The 21,142-nt window shown below is 43.4% G+C and overlaps 2 protein-coding genes across 7 annotated transcripts in view; one reads left to right on the top strand and one right to left on the bottom strand.

Annotated features, from left to right (window-relative positions):
- The window catches only part of NF1 (neurofibromin 1), a 211,016-nt gene that overhangs the window by 102,267 nt on the left and 87,607 nt on the right, over positions 1–21,142 (top strand). The gene's annotated exons all lie outside the window — the stretch shown is intronic.
- OMG (oligodendrocyte myelin glycoprotein) lies at positions 15,324–19,371 on the bottom strand. Of its 2 annotated transcripts, none has more exons than XM_039341308.1 (2): positions 17,851–19,371; positions 15,324–16,893 (listed from the first exon to the last, which is right to left on the bottom strand). In XM_039341308.1, exon 2 carries the CDS (start codon positions 16,885–16,887, stop codon positions 15,553–15,555), a length of 1,335 nt encoding a protein of 444 aa, XP_039197242.1. In that variant the 5' UTR covers positions 16,888–16,893; positions 17,851–19,371; the 3' UTR covers positions 15,324–15,552. The 2 variants fall into 2 exon arrangements, with proteins under 2 accessions (XP_039197242.1, XP_039197233.1); XM_039341299.1 differs by lacking the exon at positions 17,851–19,371 and adding an exon at positions 17,018–17,837.

Raw genomic sequence — 21,142 nt, 5'->3', positions numbered from 1 at the left:
GAATAAGCTTACTAAATGCAAAGAATATTTTATATTAATGAAGAATAGTTTGTTTTCTACTTTGTCTAAACCTCAAGCAGTGGCTGCCCTCTTAGTAAGGTTGAACAGTGTGTAAGAGTAGCGGCTTACTTCTTCTTTAGGGAGAAGCTGAAGGGGGAGGTCCAGTTTTACGTGTTTTCCTCCACCCTGCTTTTACCATGTTCAAAGCCATGCAAGTAAATTGCTCCGTTTAGCAGAAAACGAAAGACAGGGAAGAGAAAGCTTTATCTCTCATTTCGAGCTGTGATTTGTTTGTGGTTAACGCCAACTTGGATATCATAGTTTTTTCCTACAGAGAATGTTTGTGAAAGGAGGGGAAAAAAAACAAAGCAATATGTCCACAAAATTCAAAAGCCCGAGAGTACATAGAAATAGGTATAGTCAACATAGAAAAAAAAATATGCAGCCTTAAATGTTGCACAAATCAGATATGAGCAAATAAAGGATTGGATATATTAGCTTCTTCTGAATGGTGAGGGGTTTTTTTTTTTGTTAGCTAAGCAAACACATAGAACAGATTGCACCTTACCCATGATCTCATCAATTCATTATCTAGAAGTCATCGCAATCAACGGTGTCCCTGGGGCAAGTTGTAAGGCTGATTGGGGAAAGGAATAGCCCAATGCAGCTTCCCTCCCACAGTGTCCCTGAGTGGTTAAATATTCTCCGCATAAAGGTAAATGTCCAGTCATGTCCGACTCTAGGAGGCGCTGCTCATCTCCATTTCTTAGCTGAGGGAGCCAGCGTTGTCCGAAGAGGTTTCCATGGTCATGTGGCCGGCGTGCACGGAATGGCTGTTACCTTCCCACCAAAATGGTATCTATTTATCTGCAGGTAGTCCTCTACTTACAACAGGTCATTTACTGACTGTTCAAAGTTACAGCAGCACTGAAAAAAATACCCGTATATGCCGGTGTATAAGGCGACTTCCGCGAGCGCTAAAATCGGCGCCAAAGACGGGGGTCGTCTTATACGCCGAGTCGTCTTATACCCCGGAAATACTGGTAGTTTCCGGCGTATAAGACGACGTTCTAGGAATGCGGCTTGGCGATAAAGATGGGGGTCATCTTATACGCCGGGTCGCCTTGTACACCGGCATATATGGTAATTTAGGAGTGTTTTCTATACTTGCAACCATTGCAACATTCCCGTGGTCATGCTTGGCAACTGACTCCTATTTGTGACAATTGCGGTGTCCTCGGGTCATGTGATCATGTTCTCTGACCTTCTGACAAGCAAAGTCAATGGGGAAGCCAGTTTCACTTAACAGCCGTGTTACTAACGAGTGATTCACTTAATAACTGTGGCAAGGAAGTTCATAAATGGGGGAAAACTCGACTTATCAACTCACTTAGCAACAAACGTTTTGGGCTCAGTTATGGTTGTAAATCAAGGACTACCTATATTCGCATTTGTGTGCTTTTGACCTACTAGGTCAGGAGTAGGCAACCTTGTCTCTTTTATGACCCATGGACTTCAACTCCCAGAATTCCTGAGCCAGCATGGAATTCTGGGAGTTGAAGTCCATGAGTCATAAAAGAGACAAGGTTGCCTATCCTTATACTAGGTGGATAGGAACTGGGCAAGGAACGAGAGCTCATCCCATCACATGGCGCTCGGGTCTCAAACCGGGCTGTCAGCTTTCCAACTGACAAATTCATCATCTTTACCAGTGGTGGGATTCAGCCGGTTCGCACCACTTCGGCAGAACCGGTAGCTAATTTTTTGTTGCTCAGGCCCAGAATGGACTTCTGAAAGCAGCATCCACACAGAGAACCGGTTGTTCACATATTTGAATCCCACCACTGGTCTTTACTCACTTGAGCCATCGCGCCCCCTTATTCTCCATATATGAACGTTAAAAAGGGCAATGTTCATCTACAATTTATGGACTGTATTTTTGGAATATGAAGAGCGGTGGAAGGCAAAGGTTTAGGAAGAGCTGTTGGTTGCTACCATGATGATGTCTGAAAGAAGGGGTTTTGAGTAGCCATTTTAATTTGCATTACTGGTACCTTAATTCAGTTTGCTTTTTAATGAAAACAACAGTAGAAAACACATTATACCCTCCTGTAGCCAAAAGTCTTGGTTGGAAGGAGATTTTGTTGATGGCCAACACAAAATTTGAGTCCCTGGTGGGCTTTCCACACAATTGGTCCTGAGCCATGAAGTCTCAGTTGCGTTCTGCTCAACTGTCCATCCTTGTAGGTCTATTCAGGGAACTCCAGCAAGAAAGGGTTGCGTGTGCAGCTTTCCTCGTGGTGTGACTTGACTGCAATCCTTTTTTGAATCTCGAAGGTGTGGGTACCTGCCTCTTTTCAGAGAGTGCTTCTTTGTTGCATGTTGCAAATTTTTGGGTGGTCATGAGCTGTGGTAAACCTAAAGTACCATCCTAGCTGTTGTAGGTCTGACAAATAAGAACTAGGTGGTTGAAAGCTTTTAAGGGTATTAAGGGAGATGTTCCCAGTTGATTTCTGGACTTTTTCCGCTGATCATCAAGCAACCAGGGGGGGGGGAGTCATGGATTTCAGAGAGAGAAGGGAGTCATCCCAATTCAGACATCTCCACTTACTGCAGTGAAAATATAAATAAAGCAAACTGGAAGGAACTGGAGAAATGTGGGCTCTTGCTTTTTAGAAACAGACGACTATTTACATACAGGAAGACCAATGGATATGCTAAAAACAATGGCTAAAGATTGGCCATTCACATACCCAACAGCACAGATAAGCTATTGGCGTTTGCCTTGTTTATAATATTAGCTGTGATTGTGATTAAAGAGTCATAGCCATGCTCAGTCTGGCCTAACTGAAGCAAAACGGCATACTCCTTGGGTTACAAAATTGGCAGTTTTTCCATTGAAGGCTGGCGAGAGAGAAGATTGTGGCAAATGCATTGGAGAACTTATGAAAAAAACAGACTATGGCACATTTATTAACAGCAAAAAGGGGGGGGAAGCCCTCCCCTTTTACCCAGAATGGCAGTGTACAACAGAACCATGCTTTCTTAAAAACGGAGTAGAGAAACGACAAGCAACACGATGGCAAATAATGAAGGCACCGGGAATGTGCTGGTTCTGTTCCCAGTGTCTTTATCAGTGGTTGGTTTGGTTGAAGCAGGGCGTGTAATCTTACGGACTGTATTAGGGACTTTGTTGATCCGTAGTGTTGTATTTCCAGCCATGGTAGGATTCGAGGTCTGCTTTTCTATCGATACGCTGGTGCTCCCAGTTGTCCTCGTAAATCCTTTGGTAGTGCTAACTGGTGACATTTTGGAGGCCAGGCTGGGAGCAGGTGTGGCATTGCTGTTGGGTACTTCAGGAAGAACAGTGATCTTGTCCACAGGGATTTCAGAAACAATTGTTTCATGAGAGGCAACAGAGGTGGTGTTGCCCTTGCTGGGTTTGGTGGTAACAGAGGTGGTGTTGCCCTTACTGGCTTTGGTGGTAACAGAGGTGGCGTTGCCCTTGTTGGCTTTGATGGTAACAGAGGTGGTGTTGTCCTTGCTGGGTTTGGTGGTAACAGAGGTGGCGTTGCCCTTGTTGGCTTTGGTAACAGATGTGACGTTGCCCTTGCTGGCTTTGGTAACAGAGGTGGCGTTGCCCTTGCTGGCTTTGGTGATAACAGAGGTGGCGTTGCCCTTGTTGGCTTTGGTGGTAACAGAGGTGGCGTTGCCCTTGTTGGCTTTCATGGTAACAGAGGTGGTGTTGCCCTTGCTGGGTTTGGTGGTAACAGAGGTGGCGTTGCCCTTGCTGGCTTTGGGAACAGACGTGACATTGTCATCAGTGGTTTCAGGAGCAGAGGTTTTGTGGTCATTGGGAGCTTGGGTAACAGATGTGACATTGTCCGCAGGGGATTGAGCAACGGCGGTATTGTTGTTGTTATTGGTAGTAATAACATTAGCATCATCTTGGTTATTGTTGAGTCTTTCTGTGTTTTGCACATAGTTAATTCTGGCAAGCAATAAAATAACGATGGAGTACAGTTGGGGCTTCATTATGCACCTGTACATAAAAGGGAAAGAACATTGACATAAGACTTTGAAGGATTGCTCTCTGCTGATGACCAGCCCAACAATCCTGATTCCTTTCCAAAAGTCAAATTCATGGGATTTTGTCTGAGCTTGATATTGCCTAGGCCAGAGGTCCCCAACCTTTTGGGCACCAGGGACCGGTTCCATGGAAAGAGGTTTTTCCGCGGATCGGAGAGTGCGTGGTTTTGTGTGCTACCTGCATCTCACGGATGGGGCTTTGCTTGTTTGTGCGGACCACTTGCTGATATGCCGCAGCCCGGTACTGGTCCACGGACCGGGGATTGGGGATCCCTGGCCTAGGCTCATGCTACACATTCTCCTGATGTATCTGGATTTCATCCAAGATTCCTTTCAATGTGGTCTGTAGCCTAAAGGGCATTTTGTAGATTAAAAACTGAAATTATCCTAGGATTGTTCCCCCAGCACCAATCAGAGCTTAATAGTTGTGCATGTCCATTTTATGCTCTTAATAAAACATGTAATCTAAAGGGATTAACGCCCGTTGCCTCTGATGCTATTTAGGGCTCAGCTAGTACAGGTAGTCCTCGAATTACAACAGTTCATTTAGTGACCGTTCAAAGTTACAGTAGCACTGAAAAAAATGATTTGTGACCGTGTTTCACAATTACAACTTTTGCAGCATCCCCATGGTCACGCAACCAAATTTCAGATGCTTGGCAACTGGTTCACATTTATGACGGTTGCAATGTCCCAGGGTCATGTGATCTCCTTTTATGACTTTCTGACAAGCGAAGTCAATTGGGAAACCAGATTCACTTAAACCGGATTACTAACTTAACAACTGCAGTGATTCATTTAACAACTGAGGCAAGAAATGTTGCAAAATGGAGCAAAACACACTTAAGTGTCTCACTTAACAACAGAAATTTTGGGCTCAATTGTGGTCATAAGTCGAGGACTACCTGTAAAGAAAAAGCTGAATTGCAATGAAGTTGCCATTTCACTTTTCCAGCGAGAAGTGGATTGGCTCCTTATTGAGCCTGGAAGCCCTAAAAATACTATTTCTATATTAAGTATTGTGAAGTATAAATGGATTTTTGTTTGTTTGTTCCCTATCTCGACAAATACCAGGCTGTCTATAATGATTATATTGTCCTTGATTTAAGGGGTTAAAAAAATCCTCCCCAGGTATTCCTCAGACTTACTAGGATTACAATTACAACTCCCAGAATTCCCAGTGATACAGATTAAAGAAAATTATAGATTTTCTTCTTTATTTCCCCTCTTATTGGCATTTTGATGATGATGGTTATCATTATTCTGTTGCTTTGCATGTACACTGAGAGCTTCTGCATCAGATACAAATTGCCTGTGTGTCTAATCATACTTGGCCAAATAAGGTGTTCAACTCAACTCAGCTCAACTCAATTCAACTCAGTTCAGTTCAATTCATGAAAACTGTTCTACTGCACTGATGTAGTAGAAAGCATTTCCCCTTAGTTGATCCCTTACAAATTCTTGGGAATTGTATGGAGAGAATGCAAGTAAGAAAATGGAATTTCTTGCTTTGCCCTTTTAGTTTGTGTGTGTTTATTCATCTTTCGATGACTTATGAGCGAAAGAGCTCTTGCAGAGCACATCTGGTGAGACAGTTGTGGTTTGTTGTATGTTTGAGGCTGCAGTCTATTTAGAAAGATCATCAGATGTTTACTGAAATGTCCAATAGAAATCTGGGCTATTCTCTCAGGTGTCCCTGTCTCTGGCAAGTCGAAGTGAAACAGACAGGACCACCTATGAATTCTCTCTCCTTATATGCTTCTTTGTTTGCAAGTTTGGATGTTTTAACAATTATTTTTCCCAGAGGTCCTTATAGTGAACTGTGCTCTCCTAAACGCCCCATTTTGTGCTCATTCTAAGATTTGTATGATTGTAGTAACCCCCATAAGGGACCCTCCAGAAGAAGGATGCCAATATTTTAAAGACAATAATAAATTCAATTTTGGTTCTTAGTGATGAAATCAAGTATTGGCAGATATATTTGGAGAATTAAACCTCGCTTGTTGGTTCTTAAGCATAGAAAATTGTTTTCTCTGCTATCCGAAATTTGTCATTTAGATCAGGGCTTTTCAACCAGTGGTACGGGTACCACCTGTGGTACTTTGGCACCTGGCAGGTGGTACGCAACCATCCTAGAAAAGTGGTAGCAGGGGAGGGGAATGAGCTGAACCGGTGGCAGCACCACACAAGCCTGAGCGAGAGATGGCTGGAGGTACAGGGCTGTCAGGGCTCAGTGGCAGCGCCAGGATCAGTGCCACTTTCTAGCTGATTGGCGCTTCTTCGGGACTGTCAGGGCTCAGCAGAAGCGCCAGGATCAGCGCCAGGCTCCAGCTGGAGCCCGGCGCTGATCCTGGTGCTTCTGGTGAGCTCTGAAGAAGCACCAATTAGCTGGAAAGCAGCACTGATCCTGGCACTTCTGCTGAGCCCACAAGAACCGTTGATCAGCTGGAATGTTGCAGCGTCTCCAGGGTCTTGTGATTTACATTCAGATGCTTGGCAACTGATTCATATTTATGACGGTCAGTGTCCCAGGGTCATGTGAAGTGACCAAAACCTGCTGCAACCACCCAGCAGACGGGGGGAATAAAAACCAAACACCCCCACCCCACCCCCACTGCCAATCCCCAACAGAAATGCTCACAACAATGAAAACCTCAGACAGGAGGAAGAGCGCCACCGGGCGGGTAGACAGGTGTCTTGCTCGGCTGTGGCTTGGGGGGGCACTTTTTTCAGTGCCATTGTAACTTTGAACAGTCACTAAGCGAACTGTTGTAAGTGAAGAATTACCTGTACTTTATTCCTTTTTTGGGGGGGGGGTCATCAAGTTTTTGACACCTTGCTAGTAGTACTCGGATGTTGCCATATCCGAAAAGTGGTACAATGGGTGAAAAGGTTGAAAAGCCCTGATTTAGATCAGTGTTTCTCAAACTTGGCGACTTTAAAACGTGTGGACATCAGCTCCCAGAAGGTGCTCACTAGAGAATCCTGAGAGTTGGCCCAAACATCAAGGTTGAGGAACACTGATATAGATTAACATTCTCATTCTCCAGACTGTTGCTTTTCAGCATTATATAGAAGTGGAGATCCCGAATTGAATAATTTGCAGTAGTTGGCAGATTCCCAATCCAAATTAAACAAAAGCAAGCAAAAGCCTCTGTTAGTCCATTCTAAAAACATGATTCTGCAGGTCCCTCTTCCTTGTCAAATGGGAATTAAGCATAAAACATCTCTGTATTTAAAGGAAGGTTGCTGGTCTGACATTCTTCTTACAGTCCAGCATCTCCTCCTGTTCCTCTGATTCTGCTTTTGCTCCTTGTGCCAAAGGAACACACACAGGAATTGGAAAAAGTTGCAAGGTCTGCTGTCTAAAACCTGGATCACTCTTTCTGCCACAAATATAAAATTAGGATCCGGGGGGGGGGGGTCCTTGGTGCTCTCTGAGCTTGATTGTTTTCTTGCAGACATTTCATTACCCCACTGGGTAACATCAACAACCAAGCTCAGAGAGCCCCAAGGACCCCTCATTTCAACACTGAGCTACAAATGCTCTCCTTTAAAATTAGGATCACTCACTCCAACTATCCAGGCAAGGCAAACCTGTCCATACTCTGCACCCGATAGCCTAACACACTGAAACAAAAAAATAGCCATCTAAACCCCCAACACCAAACTTGTGATTCCTGTGTCCTTGGGATGAAGTGGGGGAGCAGGCAAAAATCAAAGGATCAGTTACCATCCTTTATAGAATGAGGCAATTACAAAAACTGTATCAAATTCCATACCTCTCTCTGGCTTCTCTTTTCCTTCTGAATGTTGTCTTGGAAGATGGAAAGCTGTTCCTTAGCTTAACTACTATCCAGTCTTCGAAATAGCTGTCCCAGAATATCAAGGGTGGCAATTTATGTCAAGAGTGATGTAAGCACACAGCTAACAAAGGACTCATTTCCTTGTTTGCAAACCAAAATCCAAAGTCAATATTGTTTTAAATAAAAAGACTACCTATACGGTTTGGGAAGTATTTTTAAAACGTTCAGAGCATATTTAACCTCTGCTGTTTATAACAATGCGTCGTATGATCTAGAGCTGCTTTATTCGATGAATTGATGGATTAGCATTGAATGCCACTGAATAATATGAAAGTCTACTAAGAGAAAATCGGCAACAAGATTTTAATCATAAGCATTCGTTAAAACTACAAATGGCTTAGGAGCATAACTGTTTTAGTGTTGACAGTCATATGTTGCACTTTGTTAACTTTTCCCGCCCTGATTAGCAAAATCTTTGATGATTCATTATGGTAGAGAGACAGCTTGTAAGACTAAGGCCACCCTACAGTGTTGATGGAAGAAATATATAAAAACAGTATCACAAATCTCACAATAGGTATGATAACACTTTTTTAAAAAAAAAATTAGAGCCTCCCCTATTTTTTTTTTTATTTTTTTTTTAGGGAGAGGAAAATCCCAGCTCTGGAAGCTTTCACTATTTCCCTTTGTACTGCAATCTTTCATCTCGCCCCCGCCCCTCAAAAAAGTTCATTGTAGATCTTGGCCAACTAAAGGATCCCTCCCCAGCATTATATTCTAAACCCGTTTCAAAACACCCAAGTTTTAGGTGTGCATTCACTTCATCTTTCTCTCTTTGACAGTTACTTCATTTTAGAAGGCGAGTGGGTGGTGGTAAATTTGGATGCCTCTGCCTATTTAAAAAAAAAAAAAAGGAGTATATGCCTCTTTTTCTTTGATGTGAACGATTTTGACCTTTGTAGGACAGCCCATGTGTGTTTGGCATAAATGCAGGTCCTGGGCTGCTGGTCTCTAAGTTTATAATGCTATGGTGAGACCAGCATATCTGCGCTCTTTTTTTGGAACTCAGCGTGCAAAACTGAAAATGAACCACCGGTGAATGTTGCAGCAAATAACCTGGACGTAATCAGAGTTATGCAACTTATTCTACTGAATGAAGTTGGATATTGCTTGCACCTATTTTTCCCTATTCTGTATGTACATGGAGCTCAGAAATTGTCCGGCTTGAAGAATCAGGACCACATGTTACATTCCAGTTAAGATTTATTGCTCACATTTATACACAAGAATTTAGTCAACTGTCAGCATAAACCTGACACTAGATAAAAATCAACAGAATTCAAGGGGGGATTGGACTTGGGTCATTTGTGGCAATGTAAGGACTCCAGGCTGATTCTCCTCTTGACTCTACCTCCCAGGATCTGCCTCTGCTTGTCCTGTAGAAATGGGTTCTAAACCTTTATGTGATGACTTCCTGTCCATGATACTTGGGGAATATTTGATTCAAGGAAGCCTCAAGCTAGTTGAGCTTTCCCTAAACCAGGGGTAGGCAACCTCGGCTCTTTTATGACTCATGGACTTCAACTCAGGAATTCTGGGAGTTGAAGTCCATGAGTCATAAAAGAGCCGAGGTTGCCTACCCCTGCCCTAAACTGATGACCCTAGCTTGAATGGAAATTTGGGGCCTTCTAGTCAGAAGACATGTACAAGATACTAATATTGAGCTAGAGCATCAAAAAGTCATGAGTTCACATATAAGGTGAGATAAAAGATGGTGGTACAGGCTGTACTGCTCAGTCATAAGGTTTGAAGCTTGAGACCAGTGGTATGAGCCTTGTGGGATGCTGTAAGGTCATGGTAGTGCCTGAAAAAAATCTCAGAGTTCTAAAAGAGTCATCTGTGGGAGGACAAACTTCCTTGAGAGGCACCTTAACTACTGTGGCCAATTTCCTGCATTTCTGTACAACAGGACAATTGTGCTCCCATCCCAGACATTTACCAACACATATCTGAAAGATGTGCAGTAGATCTGTAAAAAATTATAGTCTAACCAAGAGAAGGACTAGGGTCCTCCTAGCAGTCTTCCAGTACTTGAAGGGGCTGCCACAAAGGAGATGGGGTCTGTTCTCAAATGCACCTGAGGGCAAGACAAGAAGTAACAGCTGGAAGCTTATTGAAGAGAGATCGAACCTAAAACTAAGAAGATACTTCCTTTGAGTGAGAACAATTAATCAGTGGAGAGGCTCACCTCCAGAAGTTGTGGGTGCTCCATCACCGGAGGTCTTTAAGAAGAGGATTGGACAGCCATTTGTCTTAAACGGTGTACGGTCTCCTGCTTGAGCAGGGGGTCAGACTAGAAGATCTCCAAGGTCTTTTCCAACTCTTGTTATTCTGTGTTCAGTTTAATAAACAGCACTCTCTTCTCTCCTCAACATACTGCTGACTTGAAGAAAGATTAGCAAGAAACCAGAAGTTAATAGATGAGAGGGCCTCTTTGAAAAATAATCTCTTGGGTTTGAACACCTACAAAATCAAGAAAAGAACAACACTCAGGGCAATGGGGATTATCTACACCCTAAAGCCCTCTCAAACATTCTGTCTTAATACTTTCTAGAAAGCCAGTAGTGACGGTGCCAACCTAATGTCCAGAGGCTGTTATGTAATATGAAGACTGCCGCCAAAGAAGACTGCCCCTTTGCCCCATCTGTCTGGGGGAAGTTTGGCAACAACTCCATACTGGATGAGTTCAGTGGCTGTTTCTGTGTGGAGAGGATAGTCCTGTCAGTGCCAAGCCTTAGGGCAGGGGTTCTCAACCTTGGCAACTTTAAGACTTGTGGACTTCCAGAATTCCTCAGCCAGCAAAGCTGGCTGAGGAATTCTGGGAGTTGAAGTCCACAAGTCTTAAAGTTGCCAAGGTTGAGAACCCCTGCCTTAGGGTATTTTAAGTCCAAACCAGCACTTTGAATTCCGTCCGGAAACTTCACGGTGACCATTGCAGCACCCATTGCAGCACCGTAGTTATCAATGTATAACATTGATGAATTAATACCTGCATATGATCCTGAACCTTACATTCTCTTCCCCTGCCTTTCTTTGTGGCTGCTAGCATCCTTCTCCTTTCTTTGGGAATCCTATCAGAAAATGAGCAGCAATGCCTGAAAGAATTAAAAGCACAAGAAATACTTGGCTAAGATGGTAAAGGTTTCCTCCTGAATGAGAGTTATTTTGCCGGGTGTCTCTCTCTATATATGGCAGTGTTGCAGCTGGGTCTTAAACCAAAATAGTGGTCGTCCTCAATTTGCAACTGCTGCATAGGGACTGTTTGAAGTTACGAGGCATCCGAAAAAGCTACTTATAACCCAGATTCGAAGTTACGGCACTCACACACCCTTGTCACATGACTGCCTTTTGGGCACTTGGCAACTGGCCTGTATTTACAGATGTTTGCAGCATCCTATGTTCACGTGACTGCAGTTTACCAGATTTTGGGCGGAAACTGGTGTTTACTTCTGTATTTTGACCAAAAAAAATGCACTATAGCAAACCATGAGTTCACTTAAGAGCATTTGCTTTACAGCTGCTGCAAAAAAAGTCATAAAATTGGGTGTGATCATGTGGTGACCTGTTTTCAGCAGTCACAACTTACTACCACATCTGCAGGCTCAATTACAGTTGTAAGTTGAGGACTGTCTGCACGTATCTCTCAACACTGGGCAGGGAAGCAGTTGGCCTTTAGATTTCCGGGAATGGAATACTACAGTTGTGGGTTTTGTGTATGTTTATCCAACTTTGCTCTCACAAGAGAATAGCACTTATATACTGCTTCATAGTGCTTTACAGCCCTCTCTACGCAGTTTACAGATACAGAGTCAGCACATTGCCCCCAACAATCTGGGTTCTCATTTTACTGACCTCGGAAAGATGGAAGGCTGAGTCAGTCTTGAGCCGGTCAGGATTGAACTGATGACAGTGAGCAGTGAAGTAGCCTGCAATACTGCATTCTAACCACTGTGCCACCACAGCTCCTACAATCTGAAGGAAGGGCTTCTGGGGGATGGATTGGGATTCATCTGCAATAAGAAGCTTTTGCTTTTATTTAAAAATGTGGAGGGTTAAACTAAAATGATGGCTTTGCCAGCCCTGATTCCCAGTTTGTTCTCCGAAGGAGAGCATAATATTATCTGCCATGGTAGTGCAGTGGTTAGAATGCAGAATGGCAGACTAACTCTGCCGACTGCCAGCAGTTCGATCTTGACCAGCTCAGGGTTGACTCAGCCTTCTATGCTTCCGAGGTTGGTAAAATGAGGACCCAGATTGTTGGGGGCAAATAGGCTGACTCTGTAAACCGCTTAGAGGGGGCTTTAAAACACCATGAAACGGTATATAAATCTAAATCAGTGGTTCTCAACCTTTCTAATGCCGTGACCCCATAATACAGTTCCCCATGTTGTGGTGACCCCCAAGTGGGTGTGGCCACCAATAAGAGGAAGTAGGACAGCTAGGGAAAAGGGAAAAAAATGGCGGACAGCGTGGTTTGGTGACCCCCATGAAATGGTCGTTCGACCCCAAATGGGGTCCCGACCCACAGGTTGAGAACCACTGATCTAAATGCTATTGCTGTTGCTTCATTCCTCTTTAGATTCTTGCCCTATTCTGACTTAGAAAAGGCTGCTAATAGGACTTGGAGGTGTGTGTGTGTCTTGCATCTTATTTTTACTTTGTCTTTCTGGCCTTGGCACAGGTGAGCGACACCAGACCCCTTGGCTGTTCCTTTCCCTGAGTGACCCCATTGCGACTAGTCTTTACAAAATTGCCATGCTGTGTTTCTCTAACAATGCGCCGAGCTTGTTAATTCTCCTGCCTTCATTGTTTTGCCATTCTACTCTCCTTGATGCACAGTGGGGGAAATAAATACATGGTTTTCTAATGAGGAGCAGCCCTACATTTCTGAATTCTCTGCTTCGGGTAACCATGGAAATGGCTGCTGCAGTATGTAACCTGTTGGGGAAGCTGCAGAGGAGGAAGAGGGCACGTGTCAGGCTGTTAATGCCAATCCTGCCCTTCTGCCTTTTGCATCCAGCTCAGAAATTTTACATTCTGGTCAGGGATCTGCTGTCCACAGCCTCTCAGAAGGGAAACGGGCTTGGATTTCTTTGCAGCGATCATTGCTGGGAAGGTCCCATCGTTGCCAACTACGGTAGTAATGAAAAGAGAGCAGAACCATAATGATAGCTCTGTGGAGCAGCATCCTCAATATATTCACCAAGTAGGAACTTCCTGCAGCTTCTCTGTTAATTCAGCGACTCAGTGTTTCTCAACCATGACCACTTTAAGACACACGGACTTCCAGAATTTCCCAGCCAGCAAAGAGATGCAGATGTCAAGACTCTTCAGTTTTGCTAGCTGGGGAATTCTGGGAGTTGAAGTCCGCATCTCTTCAAGTTGCCAAGCTTGAAAAACACTGGGATAGTTTATATTGCACTATTCAGTGTGGTCCATGCCAACCTTTCTCAGACATTGAGATGGCAATCTCCCTGATTTCCCACCTGGTATGGCCATTATCTCTGCCGGCCAGGAAATTTGGGGAGTGGTAGCAATAGCAATAGCACTGATACGTATAACACTCCAGTATCTGAAGCGCACCAGGATGGTTTTGCTGAGAAGGGTGTTTCCCATCCTTTGCTCCCCAGATCCTTTTCAAACTGGAGATACTAAGGCTTGGACTTCTTCTAGCCAGCCATGTTCTCGTCCATGAAACTTCATGGCAATTCCACCTCTATCTCGCCCCTTTTGTTAGTGTTTCATAATGAACCCCTCCCTCCCTCCCTCCCTCCCTCCTTTTTGAATAGAAACTGCATTATGCTTAAACAAAGGACATGTGAGATTTGGGTAATCATTCAAGGCTGTACTTTCTGAAGGCATCTATTAAGCAATAAGGATGCCTTCAGGAATCAGGCTCCACCCAAAGCTATGTAGATAGTTTCTTAATTGCTCTGGGTGCCCACACTTACATGGCGTGCCAGGCACTTTATGCCATGTTCATCTGATTAAATAACGGAAGCATATTTATATATCTCCATTTGTGGTTCTAAGCCAAGGGAGGGGGATTATGGCCCTTTTATGGCTCGTGGACTTCAACTCCCAGAACTGCATGGCTGGCTCAGGAATTCTGGGAGCTGAAGTCCACAAGTCATAAAGGGGCCATAGTTCCCCACCTCTGTTCTAAGCCCTCAAAAATGCAACACTGGCTCGCTTTGAACTTTCCTGTTAGTTTCCAGAGCACTAAGTCATTGTGTTCATTTATCAGTGAAAAATGGTTCCTGTACTGTGAAAGAATGGAAAGCTGGCCTTAGAAATGAGGAGGGAGGGAGTAAACTGTTAGAGGGGGAACTTTCAGAAAATATTACTCAGCGGGACAAAGAGGAAAGCACACGAAAGAAACTCAAAATACCCCTGGATTTTTGTTTAGTGCAAGCAGGGGCAGAGAGAAACTCAAAATGGTCTCGCAAGATTCTATTATTCTACTCTACAGCAGTAAAGAGCAATACTTGAATCCATGTTACGCTTGTGGGGTTGACCTCGCCTGCCTTGTAGGGCTGACCTTTAGATAGAAATTGGATGAAAGAAATAGAATAGGTCAGCTCTCTCCAACTTGATGCTGAATGAGCATGGGGTGACATTGGCTTTCAACCTATGTTGTGAAAGGTTATGACGTTAAGAGAGTCATGGGCTAGGTGTTAAATACTTAAACCATTGTCTGTTTGCTGTGAGTAGCAGTCAGAGTCCTTGCTGGCCCAGGAGAGACCCAGGGATGGAAACTGTAGGTGACATTGAGCTAATCATTTATTCTCAGGCTAGTCTACCTTTCAAGATTGTTGTGGGGAAAATAAGAGGAGAGTCCTTTGTGCACCACCTTCAGCTCTGAATGAAAGAGAAATATGGTATAACTCTAATGAATAAGTAAAATGTTTCAGCAACATCTTAAGAACTACAGGCTCCCGGGCCTATTTAAACAACGATTAGATATTAATACTAAATCAGTACTTGATGGGAGCTGGCAAATAACCTCATGTCACATCTCCTCTAGGATGTTAATAAGCGTTATGGCAATAAACCATAGTTAGAAGTAGTTGTGTTTTGGATATCTTTATCCCTCCCCCTCCTTTTTTCCCTCTTTATGCATCGTCATCTTTGATAAAGAATTAGCATTTATATATTCCAAGGTTTTCTGTCTGGCAACTCTGCCAGTACATGTATAACACAGGCCTTCAAATGTTTTTGTTTCGAGATGTTTAATGACAAAACTATTCATAATCAATACAGAAAATACCGACATTTTTAAATATCTTTGTGAAGAAAATTAAAAATGTAAATACAAAATAACACATTTCATAAAAACAATTGTATTATTGGGTATAATTTTCTTCCTTTTTTATTTTCTTAATTCAGTAAGACATAATTTAAGTAAGTAGCAGCTTGGTTACCAAGACGTGATTTTCTGCAGCCATTCAAGAGAAGTTATGATATTCTTCAGTCATATTTCAGAATCTTAAAAACAGGCATTTCTTCTTGCATCTACAGTAATTCATTTTGAACAGGAATATTTCTCTCCCCTCCCCCCAACATGTTATTAATATGGAATAATGAAGCAATTCATTCATTTAAACACAAATTCACTGCCCATTGCCAGGGCCACCACAGCAAGTATTACAGCAGAGAACAAATACCCCCTGGGCACATTTGCTTTAGAGGGTGCACGAGGGCTAATTTTTGTAGTGTGTTCTTCTTTCTTTATTGTTGTGCTTTGTTGTTTCTTTGGGTAGTTTGTAGGCACCCCGCTGGTGATCCTCAAGGTCATAGGAATTGTGGGGACTTCGGCCAGACTTTTTGTGCTGGACTTCACAGAGGTTGTATCTTGGATGTAGACCATGTGTGTGGCTGCAGCCACTTCGAAAGAATTGTGTAGGTTCTCTGTGCTGAGATTTTCTGGGTAGGGAACCAGTGACCTGCCGGGGCTCGTGAAGGCTATTGTTGGGTCAGCAGTGGCGTTTACGTCGATGTCTGTCATTCCGGACTGTTGTTCATATGCTAATTCACTCTGTTCAGTTGCTTCTCCAGAGTCAGTTGTATCCACTGCCTTTATGGCTTTAACGAAGAGGTGATTCTGAGCCATGGCTGGAGTAGCTGAAAATGGGCCGGAGCCTTCCCATGACACGGTGTCCTCCGGGCATGGCAGCCCAAAGACTGTGGCATGTGTTTTTCCTGTCCAATTCTGCAAATAAGAGAGGACCAGTTGTTTATCCTCACATGCCCAGGGGTTGTTGTAAAGCGTGATTAGTTGTAACTGAAGAAGCTGGTCAAAGGCGTTGTCAGGGATATGGGTGAACTTATTATTATGCAGATAAAGTTGGGAAAGATTGCTGAGTCTCCTCAGTGTGCCAGGAAGGATTTGTGACAAGAAGTTGTTGGATAGATCCACTGTCTCCACATTGATGGGCATGTTGGTGGGGACAGTCCAAAGCTTGTTGCTGCTGAGGTTGAGGAACACAAGGCTGCTCATTGTGTTGTTAATAAGTACAGCCCTTTCCACCATATTCCTTGACACATCGAGGACTTTAAGATTCCACTGGTAAGCCGTGTCAAGCTTTTGGAGGACCTTGATACTGTTGTGCGTGGCATAGATTTCCCACAGGGACCTGGGCAGTTGAGCTGGAAGGCTCCGAAGCCAGTTGTTGGAAACATCTAATGTTCTCAAATTTGCAAATTGAGTCAGCTGGTGGTTGAGATCCACAAAGTGGTTGTATGACAGATTCAAATAGGTAATGTTGTCCTGAAGTCCATATGGCAGCGTGGTCAGGTTTCTGCCAGAACAGTCCACGTTTCTATCATTTCCTGAGCATGAACACAAAGAAGGACAAATACCCTGAACGGCTGGTATAAAGACGAGAAGAACCAAGATGCCAAGTGATGCCTTCAAGATCCGGTTCTCCATTGTTGCCTAGAAGCAAACGTGTAACACATAACCAGTTTATCACACATTTTAGAAGGCTGGCTGTTTTTTGAGGGGGGGAACACCCTTAACCCTTGCCAGTGAAGTTGCATTTTAATAAAGTCAGACATACCTGCACCCCTGTGGCGTATCCCTGTGGCATCGTCCTTAATGGTGCAGAAAAACATTCTTATTTCCAGGGAAGCTCTCCAACCTCCTGTCTTGCTGTCTGTCAGAGCAGCCTGATCTGTTTCCATCTCATCTCCCCCCCCCCTCCCCTTCCACTCTCCCATCCTCCTCTAGCTACTAATAGTAGCATTCTTCCCAAACTGCTAGGCTCTTCCAAGTGTTGTACAATGTCTGCTTTCTCTCGAGAGCAATCTGAATCCCCGGGTTGTTTGTCGGATATTCTTTCTCCTACAAAATGATGCTTCTGTGCGAAGGTGGCAGGCAGACTGAGCTGGATCTAGCGTCAGGTCTTAAAATGCCAGCAGTTGTTATAAGTTCCCATATCCACGCCGTAGATAAGGCATGCAAGAGCAAATAGCACCCATGCTTCCAAAATGCACCAGGAGCAATTTAAGGCACGCTTAGAAATTGTTGAGAATATTATCAACCATCCTCAAAATGCATTTGGAGAATATTAAGGCATGCTTCCCTGCCTGCCTTTCCTCTCTCCTCCATTCTTACTCTAGCCCCGTTCCCCTCTACAAGGTAGAAACATTTTCAGGACCAAATCAAAGATTTAAGCGGAGATTTTGTAGCTGTCACTGCAGCAGATTGCTGGCGCAGGGAACTGCCAAGTTAAGCGACAGTTTTCTTCTCCAGTATTTTCTCTCTGTCTCTCTCGATTTTTATTTTATTTTTTTTACTTTAGGCACATACACCCCAGTGCACATACACCTCGTTTTCTGGCAAGAGGATTGGTTCGTAAAAGGAGGCAAGAGGACAGCCAAAGCAACTTACCCCACTCTCTCTGCTGTAGGCTTAGTGCATCATTTCCCTGGAAGATTGAGATGCAAAGGTCGGTTTGCTCTCCAGGCGAGCCACAGTTTGTCTGTGGGTTGTGCTTTGCCTCTTCAGCTGCATCGTACTGCCGTTTCCAGGGGCTCTGCAACCACCTGATCAGCTTCCCTTCGGAAGACTGCAGAGCTGTTGTTGTAGTGCTGACTCAAATTTATTGCAAGGGGTGCATGCTCAACAAAATGGGCAGTCCCTTTTTTTGGGGAAAGCCAAGTTTCTAAACTTCTTATATTACGTTCCCCCTCTGTCTCTTCTTCTGGGATGTCTCTCAGGGCGTTAAGATGCAGCGTACGTACTTTGTGCAAATTGCATCCAGTTCCACCTTTTTATCTGCACTTGTGGTTATTTTTTTATTAGGCTTTAAGTTCCATCAGTCTTTGGCTCTTTCCTTCTGTCTTTGTGTTTAAGCATTTTGTCTTTCTGAAATCATCCTACTGTCAATGCAAAACATCCGATGTTAGCATTATGTTAGTTTCATCTGTCGGAACCATGACACCTACGTTTCCAAATGGAAACTCTAAAAGAAAAAGAAAAAAAAAAGACTCTGGCAGTTTTAAATGAAAATTATTTCACAAGGCTGTAGTGGGATCCAAGGATCATTTAGTCCAGCCTCATCTTCTCTTTCAGAAGCTCATGTGAGTCACCGCTCAGCCTCAATTCCTTTCAACTCCCATTGTCCCTTCCATTTTCATGGAAAAATCTGAAAATTCCTAGCACGATTTAAGAAACAGTTTATTAAAACTTGCTGTCCTGTGCAAAACAGGCGGTTTTAATAGCACATAATAACATTTAGCCAATTGAGAATTAGTGATTGATGCATAGGAATTTTAGAAAGCCCATGTGTACATAAAAAGAAGCAATAAAACTTCATTTTTTTTCAGCTATATTTCCTTACTTTATTCTATTTCTGTCGATATTTTAAAAATACACTGCCATAATGATATGTACTTAACTATATTTTTAGCATGCTTTGCATTTTTGGCTCATTTTGACCAAACTGCCACTGAGTGCGGGTAACTAAAGTTGATGATAGCTTTAATCTAGATTAAGAAGAAGGCTAAATTTTACTATCACAGCCACAGTGATTTTGTTTTTTCCTTCTGTGAAGAGATTTAAATATCTCTTCCAGTTTAATGTAGACTTCAGCTCCTGTCTTTTTCTCAGTATAGTCTTTCTAGACAAAAAATTTCCGTTATTAACGTCCTCTTCCATGGTCCAAAAATAATGTGCTCCTTCAGACAAAGACTTCGCTTGTATGTGTAGAGCCTAAGGATGTAGATCAGTTTTTCCCAACCTTGGTTATTTCCAAGTAGGTGGACTTTGGCTCCCAGAATGTTCATTCACTAGCCATACTGGCTGTGGAATTCTGAGACTTGAAATCCAAATACCTGGGAATGGCCAAGGTTTGGAAACCTGTTTAGAACTAAGGCTGAAGCTGGATTTAGACCAGTGGTTCTCAACCTGTGGGTCAGGACCCCATTTGGGATCGAATGACCATTTCACGAGGGTCGCCAAACTACGCAGTCCGCCATTTTTTCCCCCTTTTCCTTAGCTATGCTACTCCCTTTTATTCTATTGGCTTTTGAAAGCCAATAGAATAGACTCTCTTGAATAGAGTCTAATTCTATTGGCTTTCAAAAGCCAATAGGAATTGTCCAGGCTGTCTCTGCCCTGTTGAGCCGCCAAAAGTCCCATTCTCCAAACGGTGCTGCACCAATTGAGTAGTCCTCGACTTACGACCGGTTGAGTAGTCCTCGACTTACGACCGGTTGGGGGTCGCGGCATTAAAAAGGTTGAGAACCACTGATTTAGACTTATCTGCAACTGCGCATAGGCATTGACGCATACTCACGTTGTGAAGTGGTTGATGGGGAAGTGTAGGTTGCAGATGGCTGCTGACGGGCTGTGATATACATACCCCAAATCTCAGCTACGCATTGTGGTGTCCTGTATGTTGATTGATTGGTCCGGCTTCCTGTTGGGAGGCGGGCAAAAGGCAAGGCATATTAAAATAATAAAATGCTATGCAACAGCTATGCAACTGTCTCAGAAGGACAGATACATACATTCCCTGACATGCAGTGATGCAGGAGTCTAATTATGGCTTTAGGCTGCAAAGTTAAACCTCCGTGCCCACTCCCAGAACAGAACAGAATAACAGAGTTGGAAGGGACCTTGGAGGTCTTCTAGTCCAACATCCTGCTCCAGCAGGAGACCTCATACCATTTCAGACAAATGGCTGTCTAGTCTCTTTTTAATAGCCTCCAGTTATGGAGCACCCACAGCTTCTGAAAGCAAGCCATTCCACTGGTTAATTGTTCTCACTGTCAGGAAATTTCTCCTTAGTTCAAGGTTGCTTCTCTCCGTGGTTAGTTTCCATTCATTATTTCTTGTACTGCCTTCAGGTGCTTTGGAGAATAGGTCGACCCCCTCTTTTTTATGGCAGCCCCTCAAATATTGGAAGACTGCTATCATGTCACCCCTAGTTCTTCTTTTCACTAGACTAGACATACCCAATTCCTGCAACTGTTCTTCATATGTTTTAGCCTCTGGCCCCCTAATCATCTTTGTTGCTCTTCTCTGCACTCTTTCCAGAGTCTCAACATCTTTTTATATTGTGGTGATCAAAACTGGATGCAGTATTCCAAGTATGGTCTTACCAAGTCATTATCGAGCAGTACTAACACATCACACGATCTTGATTCTATCCCTCTGTTAAAACAGCCTAGGATTGCATTGGCTTTTTTGACAACTGCAGCATAATGTTGGCTCATATTTAAATGACTATCCACTAGGACTCCCAAGATACTCTCACAGTTACTGCTATTGAGCCAAATTTCACCTAATCTGTACTTGTACATTTGGTTTTTCTTGCCTGAGTGTAAAGCCTTACTTTTCTCTCCACTGAATTTCATTTTGTTAAAAGGAGCCCAGTTCAAGTCTGTTAAGATCCATCTGAATCTTAAACCTATCTTGAGCCCAGTTTTCCTTTATCCTATCAGTATACTTGCATTCTACCTACAGGTAGTCCTCGACTTACGACCACAATTGAGCCCAAAAGTTTTGTTGCTAAGTGAGTTTGACCCCATTTTTATAACCATTCTTGCCACAGTTGTAAAGGGAATCACTGCAGTTGTTAAATTAGTAACATGGTTGTTAAGTGAATCTGGCTTTTCCAATGATTTTGCTTGTCAAAAGGTTGCAAAAGGACACTGCAACCGTCATAAATGTGAGT

Source organism: Crotalus tigris, unplaced genomic scaffold (assembly GCF_016545835.1).
Source record: "Crotalus tigris isolate CLP2741 ecotype Arizona unplaced genomic scaffold, ASM1654583v1 scf7180000017550.10884619, whole genome shotgun sequence".
In the NCBI taxonomy this organism is placed as follows: Eukaryota; Metazoa; Chordata; class Lepidosauria; order Squamata; family Viperidae; genus Crotalus; species Crotalus tigris.
The sequence above is the reverse complement of the archived record's forward strand: the minus strand, read 5'-3'. Positions and strand labels throughout refer to the sequence as shown.

Coding starts and splice junctions, on each gene's coding strand:
- OMG (XM_039341299.1), bottom strand. CDS start 17,047: ATGCCACAGGGATACGCCACAGGGGTGCAG. Junction 16,894..17,017: donor GATACGCCACAGGGGTGCAG/GTATGTCTGACT, acceptor GTTTGCTTCTAG/GCAACAATGGAGAACCGGAT.